The following is a 15,120-nucleotide window of genomic DNA, read 5'->3' as shown; positions in this document are numbered from 1 at the left end:
TAAGTAAAATTCTCGTAATAACTACCATAAAAATATTTGTATTGCTCAAATGTTTGGTCTATTCTGCATATTTTGGCAGTGTTAGATTCATATGCATTTTCAGATGCTTGATGCTGGTTCTGTGGGATATGCCTGTTGTTTTAGTTCAAGCTCTATAGGCAAATATGACTGAATGCAGCATGAGCTATTGAGTGGTAAGTGGCAGGAAGCTTTGATGCAGTTTTGTACATACTGCCGTGAGGAGACCACCTCATGTTTGCTTGGATATGTATGAAGCCATGTCATATGCAAAGCTTTCTGAAAATGAGTGAGCAACTCCCCCAGAAACCACCTTCCTAAATGTATGTACTAAGTATTACTAAATAAATTTCATGTTTATATAAAAAGTTGTTTTTTTTTCTGGTACCTGCTCAGTTGGGTTTTCAGATATCSTAAGTATAAGGGAAATGAGTGCAATTCAGTGCACTTTACTTGGTTTCACACTGTTGCTTTATTGTATCACATAAAATAATTCCTGCTGGCAGAGGAGTATGTGCAGCTGCCTGCCTATTGCCTGATTTTAGCCTCAGAGGCCACCTTCCTATCTTGATTTAGAAAGAAATAGAGTTTAGAGACTGTGYGAATGATTCATCATCCTTCTTGCCTATTCTTGGACTTAAAGAATGAGACTGGGGTCTGTTTCAGTTAAGGCTGTAGTTGCTCATTAGCACAATAAAGCTGAATTCTCCAGAGCAGATAGTGCATCTCAGTATCACACTAAAAACAAAATTGAGAGCATTCCAAACGACATTTTGTTTCTATTTCTAAAAATACAGCAAAATTTACTTTAGCATGTGRCTGTTGTTACGAAAGTATTCACATGTGCTTTCTGTGCTATCCTTTGTACTAATGTTGTCATACTAGTATAGYTAAAATGGTAAAATGTATGTTGTAACCAGCAGATTGCTTAATATGTTTATGATTTAATCTTCTACTTTTAAAGTATAATGACAGCAACAACCTTCTAAGTTGCTGGTGCTGTATGAAGGTCTTTTCCTAAAAATGGGCATTTATTAAAACAAAACAATCCATTTTTCAGGTCCCTTCACAGACGTAGTAACTACAAATCTTAAGCTACGAAACCCATCAGATAGAAAAGTATGCTTCAAAGTGAAGACCACGGCGCCTCGTCGGTACTGTGTGAGGCCAAACAGCGGAATTATTGATCCAGGATCGTCTGTAGTCGTTTCAGGTACGCATCTGCTCAGGTCTAACTTATTTTTAGAGCTTTCATGGCATTCTCCAATAGTCATCTTRGACTTCAGGGAGTGCATCAGCTTTTTAAAATTATTAAATTCTAAAATAAAAACTGTTCTTCATTAGTGCAGCTGTCCAATTTTGGTAGGGGTGCAATGATACGTGAAAATCTGCTGTAGAGAGTTACTTGCCATCACATTTATGTGCAGTTCTCAGTATGCAAGGCAGAAAAGAAGTTGGAAGTGGGCAGTGACATTAGCAGTGCCTTGCTTCAGTTTATTCTTGCTTATGTCATGAGGTGGGACATTGCTTGGCTACTCTGAAGTTTAACATTTGATAGCTTATGGCATTTAAAAAACTGTTCAGAATAGCAGGGTAGTTTTTTGGACCCTATAATTTAGTATTTTTTACATTTATCACTTTGTGTTAAATGACAACAATTAAATCACTTTTAAGAAGGRTATTTTCTCTTCTTTTATGTGGTCGACTACATTTTACTATAGAAACAGCCCTTACTCAATTGTGGGGAAAAAGAATGAGCAGAGAATGAGATGGGGGGCCAGATGATAGCTTTCCTATCTATCCATCTGCCTATCTATCTCTCTCTTTTTCTTTTCTTTTTTTTTTTCTCCTTCCCTCCTCCTTAAAGTCCACGTTGGATAGCATGTCTACTTTATTTTGATAGTCAGCAGAGTTTTGGTAGCTGGACATAAAGAGGTTAAAGCTTATCCTGCCTGGAATGTGAGAAAGACTGCATGTTAGGAAATGTGGGTGTGAACATTCTCAAAGACCTAGAAAAAGAGAAGGTGCCTGTTTTTTTTGCCCTGCTTTTGGTAGGTCATTCTCCTGATCATTCTGAGACAGAAATCCCTGGCTTGAGAATCTCAATATTCAGGAGATTTCAAGAGGAGAATCCTACTTTCCTGCGGACCCATCATGTTTCCTAAATTTGGATATTGAAAATCAGCTTTTGATAAGTTGTGGTTACATAGGCTGTAGGAGGTCTAGAGGCTTGTATGTGTAACACCTGTAGCTGAAAGCAGGATAGCTCAGGGTGATGCTCTTTTTGTAGAACCTTTGAAAAGCTGTAGCAAAGCAAAGGGGGAACATTGAGCAATTCTCAGAGCTTTTCTTTTTCATATACTTAGTGTTTAGTAATTGAAAAGTTGGGGAAGTTGTTTCAGGTGATGGATTCAAAAGTTGCAAGAAATAACTGGAAAACTTTGCTTTTATGATGCTTTAAAACCTTGGAATAACTTTCTGTAAACTGTTTTTCTATTTTCATACAATATTCAGAGAATGACAGTGTAAAACTTGGTACTGCTTTCTGTGCACAGTCCAACATACTGTGTTTGAAAAATCACTTGTTGAGGGAATGTTTTAAAAATCAAAGCGTACTTAATTTGTCCTTTGAACTTCCACTTCCAGCCATTTGTCCTGCTGTATGTGGATTGTTTGACARCAGTTGTTAGGTGTCGACTACCTTTCCCCAGAGGAAGTCAGATACAGTTCATGACTGAGATATTGCTGGACTTTCTCTTAAGGGAATTAGATTGAACTATTCCATTTGCCTGTTTGTAGTTCTTTGAATGTGCCTGTGAACATGCCCATTTGCCAGATTTGTAGTTCCTTGAATAGTTCCTCTTTTAGAATGGTCTTTTACAAATAAGTGAATTGTAACTGTATTTCAACTTGGAGTTCACCAGTGAAAGGAAACCACTGGTTGAGTCTGTGGTTTGGATAGCTGTAGATCTTGGATATTCTTTTTTCAGTCTTAAAAGAAGCTTATGTATGGTTGTTTAGCTGTAAGCCAAAGATATTTCAGACACATCTTTCCCAAAACATGGCTTTTTTTTCCTTTTTTTTTTCTTTCCCCGGGGTCGTTTGGTAAGTACACAGAGAATTTTTTTAGTGACCCRCTTAATCTCATAATTCACTCAACTAAACGTTTTCAGTGCTGTTTTCAGATCTCTTTATATCATTAGAAATACCTATTTCTTGCATAGTTGTATAGAGAAGAACGACTCTGTCACTGACATGTTCAGAACTACCTAAATAATCTTCAGCCATTATAATGCATCATTCGGATACAGAGTCAAACTAGTTCTTTAATTCTTAGATGCAGGACTTGGCACTCATTTTAGGGGAAGGCTATGGGTGTATTGTCTGTTGTACAGCTTATTTTCTGTTGTACAGTTTCAAATCTGTAGGTAACCTCTTTCAATTTCTTTTTCCTTCCAAAAATAATGATTTGGTAAGACCCAATTTTCTGATTTGTCTACTTTACCCTTTAATATGATGCTCTAAATTAACTAATTGTTATTGTATCATGTATAGTAACTGCTTGTTGATTTTTCAGAATATGACATGTTTTATTTTTCCTTTCCAACTAATTTCAGTCTTCTCACTCTGTTATCAGTTTTGTGGAGGTAACTCCCCCTTGGGAATTTAACAAGAGTTGTTTTGGTTCCCTTAGCAGTGATCTGAGAGCTATTCAGTGATCTCAAGAGCACATATTGAAAACTGTGGCTTCATATATTCTTGTGGTTTGCCATGATTATTTAAAGCCTGATCAGAGAGCTTGAAGAGCTCTATGAGATTCTGTGGGTTGTCTTTACCTGTGCTGCTGTTCAGTCAAAATTTCAGCTGTGACCAAGTGGCCAAAACCAAAGTTATTTAGCTGTGGATTTACTCAAGCTTCTGTCAGCATAAAAAGAAGTCCTCAGTGATGGAGAGCTGACTTTGATGCACCTCAGGTTCCAACAGTTTCCGTGACGCAGGAAAACTGAAGTATTGCCTGTTATTCAGTAGCCTGTTGACATGGTTTACCTCTAGGAATTCTTCTATACCCTACACAGTTGGAAGAGGCCCTTAGCTTGCTCAGTTACATTTTTGACAACACTGACATCAAGAATTAAGGAAATCCGGCCGTTAAACCTTTCCAAATAGATTGCTTGCAAGCTTGTCAGATATTGCAATTCCCTTATATGCTTCATTTGGGAAATACCTCTGATTCTCAGATCAGATAATCGTATATTAGCAACCACCTGCAACACGCACCTGATATCTGTGATATGAGTGAAGTAAGTACAAYCCAGTTCATAAATCACTTTTATTTATAGGTGCTAGTGAATTTGGAGAGGCTGTTGGACATTTTGATACTGTGTTTGATATTTTGGAGTGTAGTTTATCCTTACTGTGAAGAGTTCTTTTTTGTGAGTGAAAGCAAATTATACAACTATACAAAGTTTCAAATTTCTRGAAAATATTACTTAATTGAATAAAACTGTACAATAGTATTGAAGTTCACAGATTGATCTYATTTAGGAATATATGGAGAACTTGTTTGAAGCACAGCTGGTGTTTTCCTATCCAAACCAGGATTTCTGCGCTAGCCTCTTCACTATTATAAAAATAGCAATTAATAACTCACCTCTACTGTTCACTCTGAGTTCTCATYCAAGTAATAATCCAAGTTGTGTGCACACACAGAAGAGTACTTACATTTATGTGGTCCTGGAGTAAATTAGTGACTGTTTTCAGAAAGGAGGTGTGGGCAGGGTGCTAACAGGACAGTTTGTTTCAAGATCTGTTCCATGCAGACGATAAGGACAGAGGTAGCTTGTGATCACGGCACATCCTCCAACAATATCCTAACAAATCTGGTGTATTTACCTGTTTCTGTGAACCCTTATACTGTGTCCCACGATATGTGACTCTTGCCCTGTTTAATATGTATATGTGTATATATGCRTTAYGTTCACTTGATTTGTATGRTCCATGTCATGCTATTTCCATCACTTAGAACAAAGGCCCAGTATATCTACCCCTGTATTGAGAATACGTAGAAGTCTGAAGATAAACAATTTATAGAATAAAACATAAGGAGAAGAATTTTTATTAAGTTTTGAATTCCTTCTTTCGTTTTCCCCTCAGGAGAATCTGATCCCAATTCACTGTACCATTTAGCTGTGTACCTAGATTTTGAAATAATTTCAGGCAAATATTATTAGGCTGTACTGAAAGTTAAGAATTTGTTAGAACACATTTTACTCAAGTTTTATAGTTATCCCATAACTAAGCACTACAAACCTTTTGCTAAAAAAAAAGAGCACTGGATGTGAAGGCAGTCTGAAGATGTGTTATTAAAGTCCCAGGCAACTTTACCGCTTTTCTTCGTAACAAATGTCCTGTAATAGTTGTGGCTTGAATGATATGTCTTAATCTAAACAAGGATTGAAGCTACTAATATGCTTTTTAAAAATCGATTGAATTTTCCTCACTGTGCAGGCCCTAACGTAAGTCCAATTTTCCCTCTGAGGAGCTGTCATGGTATGCACTATAAATCTTGTATTTTTCCATTCAGTTAATCACCAAATGTGTTTTATTGCACAGAAAAGTCTTACAATGTTTACTTTTCTTGTATGTCTGTATTGCAGGATCTTTTTAAAAAGATTTTTAGCAGTTTTAAAACTTATTTCCACAGTGTGTTTCTGCTCTATTTCCAGACCTGCCTTTGCATTTCAAGTTGTCTGTCCACTAAGAAGTAAATCTGAAGTGGATAGCATGTTTACTATAGTGGTTAGCTGAAGAACCACATAATCTTACACTTAGTTTTTTCTTTTGAACAGTAATGCTACAGCCTTTTGACTATGACCCAAATGAGAAGAGTAAACACAAGTTCATGGTACAGACAATCTATGCACCACCAAATATTTCAGATATGGAGGCAGTGGTAAGTAAACATGAGGTAGAATGACTGCTGTGTAGATTTTTCTTCTAAGRCTTAGGTGTTAGGTTAAATGAATCACTTATTTGTAATCCAGTTTTGAGGGGAAAAGAAGTAGGATTTTTCCTGAAARAGATGATTTCCGTAAGTGATCCCATGTTTTGAATATTAAGTACATGCTCAGTGCTTGGAGCTTGCATAGTGAACAGAAAGAAAATAGTAATGAGTCTTAGGTAAGATCAATGTTAAAATGATGGACTTTTTTTATGCAGTTGAGTGTTATATAGACATAGTAGGAGGAGGATAAACATGCAGGAATGTCATGTGTACAGACTGCAAGCCTGAAGGATGCTCTGTGAAATGAGCTCTGTGAAATTTGGTGTAAGAAGTKTTTATTTGAAACAAATTCCTCAGAAACCTATTCTGCAAGTATTTGAAAGGCTAAGGCCTCCTCTGAGAGATCCAAGAAGCTCAAGCCTGCGCCCGTGAATAGATTTACCTTCTGTTTAGTAGAATGTTCTGTTGATTCAGTTCTTGGGCATATTGGTTTGATGCAGATCCTGAAAGAAGAGATTTAGGAACTTAGTAGGATGGGATGTGCTTTGTTTGTTCAGGAGTCGGGATACCAGTCCCTGACTTTCCAAGCTGGCAGCACTGGGAAGCCTTCAGCTGTCAGAACATCCCCTTTAGCAGGGCATACTCGGGCTCCCGTAATMATCTATATTTGGATTCAGGGGAATGATGCCCAGGCTGCTCTCTCTATAACAAGTGTTTTAGGGACTGYCTGTTTTTCCACAGATATGTTCAGTATTTGCTTTGGTAGCTTGAGGTAGGAGAGTGTAGTTGAAACAAAGGATAGAATTATATTGTAGTGCTCASTGAAGTCCATTAAATCTGGGTGGGCTTTGCTGTGTTCCTTTCTGTGAAGGTAAAGATCACTTACAACATCTCTCTTCACTGAAAGTAGATTTTTGTAAAGCTTTTGAAGCRTGTAGTTAGAAAAATAACAATTTTCCTTCTTTTTGCTTTGCTTTACTTATCGCATTCCTGTAGCTATTAGTTATGAGCGGCAAGTGAAGTGTAGCTATTTGATCAAAATTTAGAAATATGCTTTAGAAATACCTTTCAAGTAACTGGTTTCTCAACGTATTATGGACTGCTGAGAAACCAATCTTGCAGAAAATYGGTAATTGTAGTTATAAATTACTGTACAAATAATACCACTAAAGAAAGGAACAAAAAAAAWAMAARAWTTTTTTGGAAGTCTTGGATCCYTTGGTCTTGAGGACCTGCAACTTAAAGGTGACTTCAGAGGACCAATAGGAACTGGAGACAAGGGCTGCAGATCTCAAATCCATCTCTGACCTTAAAGATTTAAGGCAACCACAGCAGTAAAAACTTAATTGTCAGTAGTGCAGAAAGATTCAAACCTATTTGAAGCATATTGCAGCTAGGATAAGGACAGCTATATGTGGGGAATTCTAAAAGCAAATTCAGGAACTGTTCACTGKTTCTGTAAGTCTTACATGTTGAGTAACCATATAAATTGTTGTCTTAGTGGAAAGAGGCAAAACCTGATGAGTTAATGGACTCCAAGTTGAGATGCGTGTTYGAAATGCCYAATGAAAATGATAAACTGGTAAGTAAGAAAAGAGGAAGAAACTCTTTGATACATTGCTTTTTAGAGATGTGCTTTGTTTTAGGTTATGTAAATTAACAGGTAAATGGGTTGTAGGTGTTTGTACTGAATTAGAGATATGCAGTATACAACTTCTCAGTGGTTTTCCTTTTTCTCTGAATTTCACTGGGGCCTGATCTTCTCACCAACATTAACTGTTTGATGCCTGCCTCTTAAGAGCCCTTGATGATACATTTTGAGTTCATACATTGTTGACAATGAGCTCTTAATGATTTATTATAACTTGCTTTATGGTACCAGTGCCATATATTTTTAACTAGCTGATTATGGAAAATTAGAATTTAGGCAACTGTCTGCAGTCAACTGCTGGCTCTACTTGCAGCATATGTCAAAGGTGTGTGCTTAAAACTGGTACCAGCAAGTTTGTTGTCTTTCTRTGTAATAAAGAGACTGTAGAAAACCAGCATTAGGAATGGCTTTTCTAGAAAGCCGCATTTTGGCAAGTTAAGTTCTAGTTATGTTGTTTAAGGAATCCTATCTTAATCAGAGGAAATGAATCTTTTGTGGAAGGCAAATTTAACATTAACATAAGTTAGATTAACATGTTGCGCAGTCTCTGTTTACTGCCCATAAGAGCAGTTYGGCAATTTTAGAGAGAAACCGAATTCCACCTTATACTGGTATAAGCATGCATAACGATGTACTGAGTGAGCTATACCAGATTTAAGTGTGAAAACTGACATTCTGTAAGCATGACTGTATGTTACTATGTAAAAAGCATCTTAAACGCTGCATGATACTGTGGATAGCAAACCAAATTACATCGTTTGCTTTTTAAAGTATAAAGTGCTTTTAATTTTAAAACCTCTGTTTCTAATTCAGCTGAATTGGAAAAGGAAGTACTAATCAGGGATAAGTGTGTACGTGTGTCTATGCAAATGTGTGTATATATACATGCATGCACACACATACATTTGTGCTTTGGGAGTTTTAAATACATCTTTGAAGGTAGTASAAAGTATGGATAATCAGGCAAAAAAAATCTTATCGCCTCCTTCCTGTTTTCCTTACTTCAAATACAATGTATTCTAATTGCRTAGGAGATGATAATTTCATGGTGAGGCTGCAGGAGTCTATTTTGTGTTTCCTTACAGTTGCAGTAGTAGATAACTGGCAGTGCAAGCTTTAAAGAATGTGCTATCAGCAGTTTGTTTCCTTGATAACTCTAAATTCTGATTTACAGGCTCCTGATTCTCTAAATTCTGTTTCTTTTCATTTGTGCTGTTTTTAGCATTGTGAATTAAGGTGCTGAGGCAGGATTTCTGTAAACAGCCTTATTTGCTGCATGCCTTTGATTCTTCTTTAACATTGTCAAGTTTATAAAATAATCTGTAGGATATATTGGAGTAACGTAGCATGAAGCCATTTATATAAGGCTATGTGATTATTTATATGCATAGAGGTCTGAATGGAGACTGCTGGCTGGTCAGTAGTTGTCTTTGCCACTATTCTTGTAATACATCTTTTTGAGTGTAACGTAAGGATATTTTTGGACCAAATATCAGTGTGATGGTGTATTTTTTTTTTTTTATAAATAGTAACTTAAGTGATGCAGGCATTTATTCAGCTGTGAACTGCCTGTGTTAAATGTGACATCTGTAAAGGCTAAACACTTTGGCTTTTTTATGTTTGTTAATATATTTTTAATTATATTACAGATGCTAGAGAAGTAGTATTGCTTTTCATTTTAGACGAAAACGTAGTCAGATATGTAATGCTTTGTACAAAACTAATAGCTTTTGTACTTTGGTGAATGATACCTTAATCTTTATTGCCCATCTATAATATTTATATTTTTCTAAGTGTAAAATTCAGTTGCAGAACCTAATCCTTTAGCAGTTGATTTAGCTGCTCTCTCAAACTTACCAGAGAAATGAGCCAGGTGCTGAGAATAAGGCTCACCTGGACACCAGGATTGTATCCTGGATACCCCAGGACATGAGTATTTCACTGCAGCCCTCAACAACTTTCTTCAGATGCCTACCGGCCCTAGACGGAAGATTGACACAGAGGAACCAGTCAGAGAGGTCAGAGAGCAGAAGCAGCAGGTTTGTTCCGGGGAGATAAGTCTTAAGACACCAGGGAGATTGCAGGATTATTMGAAGAAACCTGTCTAGCTAGCAAACTCACAGAAAAGGGTTTGGCTCTTAGCCTTTTTGTGTAGGAACTGAGGAAATTCTTGCAAATCRGAATTTTTATTTAGCTATCTTGTTATTATCTAGATGTGTTAGCTTTTAATAGGTTTTCTTTTACCTTTTAATAATTCCTTTGGGCTACTTCTCGTATGTTCTGGAGGATGTGGTGTGGTCATGGTCTAAATGATGTGGCTGGAGAGCAAATCAAGAATAGAGGCTTGAATCTCTAATATAAGTATTMGAGTATCTAAGAGTATTGCCATATAAATGTTGTGTTTTTATAAATGGTGACAATCGAATCCACTGGATTTTTAATGTTTGCGGAAGATAATTGTATAYTTAGAGCAGAGTTGCAGAACCTGGATTTTTAGTTTTATTTATGGCTTTCTTGCAGCCTTTTGTGTGGCTGTACACTTGTATTCCAAATTAGTATCATGTATTTTAGTGCTGTGAGGCTTAAGGTCTGTATTTGTGCAATACTTTGTTTTCCTTTAGGAAGAAGTACTCTTTAAGTGCAAAATACTTCTTGCATGCATGCTTCATGTTAATTTGTAACTAAAGTAGTCTGTAACAACTTTGCTTAGCTTTTTACTTTGGTCCTTTTTTATTACTGCGCTGTTTGCTCCGCTACTACTTTTTCCCCCAAGTTCTAATGCTATTTTGTGTCTCTACTGTGTATTTTGTGTATGTTTTCTTTTCAGTGCCTACTGGGGTCAGTGTTTACATCATTTGAATGTTCCTTTCTATTTCAGTGGCATTTGGGACAGCATGTGGACAGTACAATATTATCTTGCATCTTAATGTTTGTACTAATCAGAATTGATACTGGTAACAAGCCTTGGATTAGATTACTGTAAATATAAATCTAATTGAACTATTTTAGTAGCTGGATTGTTTCAGTTTTAAGCTGTGAATAATTTTTCTCTAGGTAAGTAAAATTCTCAAGCCATTCTTAATATTTGTAGAATGACATAGATGCAAGCAAATCTGCCCCAGTCCTGAATACATCGAAACAAGATGGACCGATGCCAAAACCACATAGTGTTTCACTTAATGATACTGAGACAAGGAAGCTAGTGGAGGAGTGCAAAAGACTTCAGGCAGAAGTTATGAAGCTGTCGGATGAAAATCGGCTCCTGAGAGTAAGTTCCATTTTCATATTTCTACTGAAGTGGGTGTCCCCTTCTTGATTGGAAGGTCTGGTTTATAATTAGCCTGACAAAGGTGTTAAGGAAAGTATTTCAGAAAGTGGGATAGTCACTAGAAGGTCAAAATACATTTAAATAAGATGTGCCAAAACCACATGGAGTTTCTCTTGATACTGAATCAAGGAAGACRGTGGAGGAGTGTAAAGGGCTTCTGGCAGAGGTTAAGGAGCTGTTGGATGAAAACCGGCACCTGAAAGTAAGTTCTGCCTCYGTGTGTGCTGGAGAGGGCCCTTTCTTACGGACTGGAGTGAGTATTGAGYAGTGTATATTCTTACCCTTATTAGCTCTGTTATGGTACCTCTTCTTGTGCAGTCTTTCATCCATTGAACTTGTAGCTCAGTTTATTTCTAAAATTTATATTTATAAACTGATCTGAGAATTAGTGATTCCTGATGCAGGAATAGGTGCAAGTAAAATTAACATTTAAAATACACTCTGCACTCGGTGATYAAGATCGTGTCATTGCTGTGGATGAAATACTGAAGCTGCGCTGTTTTCCTAAGGAAAAAACAGTAAAGATACTCCCCTTGAAGGCAATCTCAGATACTTTGACTGTGCCTATTTGAGTCTTAATTTGTAGCTCTCTATAGTAAAGTGCACTATTATTGATTCTTTCTAAATGAGTGAGAATTAAAGAAGTAGCACTGTGCATCATAAAATATTAGTGAGCAGAAACAAATGGCTAGAGGTAGTAAGCATACGAGATATTGCTTCCCAGTAGCTTTATATGTTATTGCCATTTTAATAGCCCATAACTAGGCAATATGTGACTTTRAGGAGATTTTTGTGTGTATGTGTAATTTGTTATCAGATGTCTGAAAATTTCAATGGCCACTAAAGCTTTTTAAAGAATCCTGAAATAATGCTGTCTTCTTATCCTGTGATTGTGGTTATATTAATGCTTGGAGAAGTATAGCACAAAATTACTGATTCTGGAACTAATAAGGAAATTGCTGATAAGGACTGTGTGAAGTGAAAACAACTATCTTCATTGTGCCTGCTAGGAATATTTCTTCTCCAGGAGTCAAGAAATAGGTGAATTATCTTGTCATTTGAGATTGTGGTTTGCAAACTTCACATGAATTTTAGATTCTGGTRTCGTATACTGTTTTCCAAATGACTTTATTAAGTGCTCACCARTAAAAATTGGCTGTTGATTTAAGTTTTCATGATTATTAAGAAGGCACTTTCATAAGTATTTTGCATGTGTGTGTTTGTTTTCTCCCCTTAGGATGAAGGCTTGAGGCTCAGAAAGGTAGCACACTCGGAAAAAGCTGGATCACCCACAGCCTTGGCCCTCAGAGAGAATGGCTCGAATTCTCTTCCTTCACTTCTTGTTGTAATTGCAGCCATTTTCATTGGATTCTTTCTAGGGAAATTCATCTTGTAGAAAGAATGAGGGAGAGAAGCATGCAAAATGCTTTTCTTTTTTTTTTTTTCTTTTTTTTTCTTTTTTTTTCTTTTTTTTTTTTTCTCCCTTGGCCAGAAAAAAAAGATTTGTTTACCTACCACGTCTCATTGGTAGTAATGGCCCCACAGCCCAAGTGACCATTTTTGTGTACAGCATCATAACAGGCTTTGCCTCTAATGATCTCGCACGGTTAGAAAACGCAGTTTAAAAAGACAAACTGTTCGGCTACTGGACAAAATTGTACATTAAATCATCAATAGCAGACGTCAGTTGCACATTGAGTCCTTTATGAAAATTCATAAATAAAGAATTGTTCTTTCTTTCTGTGGTTTTAATAAGAGTTCAAAAATTGTTCAGAGTCTTGTAAATGTTATTTTAATAATCCTTTAAAATTTTATCTGTTGCTATTACCTCTTGAAAAAAATGATTTATTAGATTGCTAATCCCACTCATTCAGGAATATATGACAAGAGGTATTCTGGGGGAAATGGTGCCTCTTTCTGTGTAAATTTTCTCCTTACCTTACTTTGCTAATATCATGGCAGAATTTCTTTCTTATCCCTCGTGAGGCATTGTTGAAAGTTTTTTCATCCTTACAATCCTGTCCCGTAATATTTAACATTACAAAAGAAATAAAATTGTTAACAGACTTTTCTGCTGGGTAGCCTGTTTGTGTGTGTCGTACTTCTAGAAGGGATTCCTAACCAGTTCATTGTTCATGGTAATTTGCTCCTTGTAACAAATGGCTATTTTACAATTTGTTTGCATAAGTCTCTGGCTTGGACTGTTGTAATTGAAGCTTGAAAACGTAATAAGGGTTTCCATTCTGTCTGTTAAAGTGAATTGTTTGCTGGCAACTTTCAGCTATGGAGGAAATTATCCAGTTTGTTTTGGGGCAGAATAATTTGGATATCCATCAGGTGTAAACAGCAGAAATAAATGTTTTGAGCATATTAACACTTTGCTTGGATTGTGCAGGAGTGTAATAATGGACGTTCTGTTCCATCCTTGGGTCTTCTGGGTATCTGTCTAGGTGACAATGTAATCATCCTTGGAATTCATAAGGGTTTCAAGAGGGCGAACTCGCTCAAAAACTTCATTTTAACAGAGATTCAGAAACCCAATTTGAATGYGTTGGATGCCCATAATGAATTCCATGATGCAGAAGAGTTGATATTTACTGAGTAAGCCCTAGTTGCTMGTCTTTGGAAATGGAAAGTAATTTTTATGCAACTTCTGACAGGTCTACCTATGTAAACCATGTATATCTACGTTTTAAAGTATGCATTTTGGGGTCTGAAATACTTCCCTGCACTTAATCTTATGTCTTGCCTCATCTCTGAATATGTCATAAAAAACAACAGTAATATTGGAACAAAATAGTACCTGTGCTTCTGACTAAGCATAATCCAATACAGGGAATTACTTGTAAACTGAAAAATTGTGGAAGAGATTTGCTCCTGTAAGCAAAATTGTGTATGCTCTTGGACAGCTTGACTTGATGTGGTGCAGCTAAGTGTGTTAGACCTTGGTATGTGCACACGTTATGTAGTTGAGAAAAATGTTCTAGAGGATTTCATTATCTTGGTTGCCTTTGATTTCTAGTGCTTTTTCTTTTTTCTTTCAAACTATGATTACATCATGTACTGTCACTGCTCTCTGTGATATTTTTATAAAATCTTGCGTATATGCAAGGATAAGGGTGAAGAAAATACAAATATTGCTTTTCATTTAAGCATGCAAGTACASATGCTTCCAGTTACATGTTCCAGTGTCTGCCTTCAAGTCTCCTTTCACTGCGGTGCCTGGAAGAGCGCTGCTAGGTCTGGGTTATTCTCATCCCGCTGTTCAGAGTGGTGTAAGTCTCCAGTTTTATCTCCAGCAGAACACTGACACATCAGACTTCAGAGCCTGTTCCCAAGTGATGGCATGGCAAAGGATGAGGGCAGTGGTGGGCAGCTGCAGGCAGGGCAGTCATCCCAGCCTGGAAGGAGGAAGTAGAAAATGGGAGATGTTAGTGCAGAGATCTTGCTGTATGGAGGCTTCCAAGGGTAGCTGGCACTTTCAGCACTTCCAAGCAGAAAAAAAGGAGTCGTTTACCCATGCAGCCAAGCCAGGCTTGATGTTTGGCAGCAGTGCTGTGAACGGCCACTAGTAATAAAGTAAAAAACAATGAGAAAATCAAATTTTAAGTTTTTTTTTTTAAATCAACAGGTGGTGGTGATACCTGATCAGGGTTGGTGTAATGTCCTCAGAGTCAGCGTGGAGAGCGCTTGTTAATGGTCTAAGGAGACTGTGGTGGTTTCCAGTAATCCCTTCACTAGCTGTATATAAAATGTAACGCTAAAACTCTTTTGCTCTCAGGAGTGACTTTGGATGAGACCGACTGTATTCAGTGAATTATGTAATATGGATTAAATTGCTTGTCTCTGTTCCTGAAATGGTTAGAACTTGTTGCTTTGTCTGCCCGCTGACTTGTGTACGTAAGCACGGGGAAATAGTCYTCTCTGCCCCTAGGGCCACGGCCGAGGGACGATGCCCGTGAAGCCACGCGGGGCTCCGTGCGCAGCTCGAGTTTAATGCGCATCCCAGGGCYCCCTTCCCACTGCTCCAAAGGGCAAAGGTGGAACAAGCACACAATATTTTAAAGTTTTATGAATATAGCACTCTTTAAAAGACAGCATAATGGCTTGGGAGGGGGG

The 15,120-nt window shown here is 37.2% G+C and overlaps 1 protein-coding gene across 1 annotated transcript; it reads left to right on the top strand.

Annotated features, from left to right (window-relative positions):
• Positions 1–1,082: 1,082 nt before the first annotated feature.
• VAPA (VAMP associated protein A) lies at positions 1,083–14,738 on the top strand. The gene is made up of 5 exons (XM_026033837.1): positions 1,083–1,231; positions 5,868–5,971; positions 7,524–7,604; positions 10,765–10,941; positions 12,239–14,738. The coding sequence occupies exons 2-5, from the start codon at positions 5,870–5,872 to the stop codon at positions 12,395–12,397; spliced, it is 519 nt and encodes a 172-aa protein (XP_025889622.1). The 5' UTR covers positions 1,083–1,231; positions 5,868–5,869; the 3' UTR covers positions 12,398–14,738.
• The last annotated feature ends 382 nt before the right edge of the window (positions 14,739–15,120 follow it).

Source organism: Nothoprocta perdicaria, unplaced genomic scaffold (assembly GCF_003342845.1).
Source record: "Nothoprocta perdicaria isolate Ctin4 unplaced genomic scaffold, notPer1 scaffold_134, whole genome shotgun sequence".
Lineage (NCBI taxonomy): Eukaryota > Metazoa > Chordata > Aves > Tinamiformes > Tinamidae > Nothoprocta > Nothoprocta perdicaria.
The sequence above is the reverse complement of the archived record's forward strand: the minus strand, read 5'-3'. Positions and strand labels throughout refer to the sequence as shown.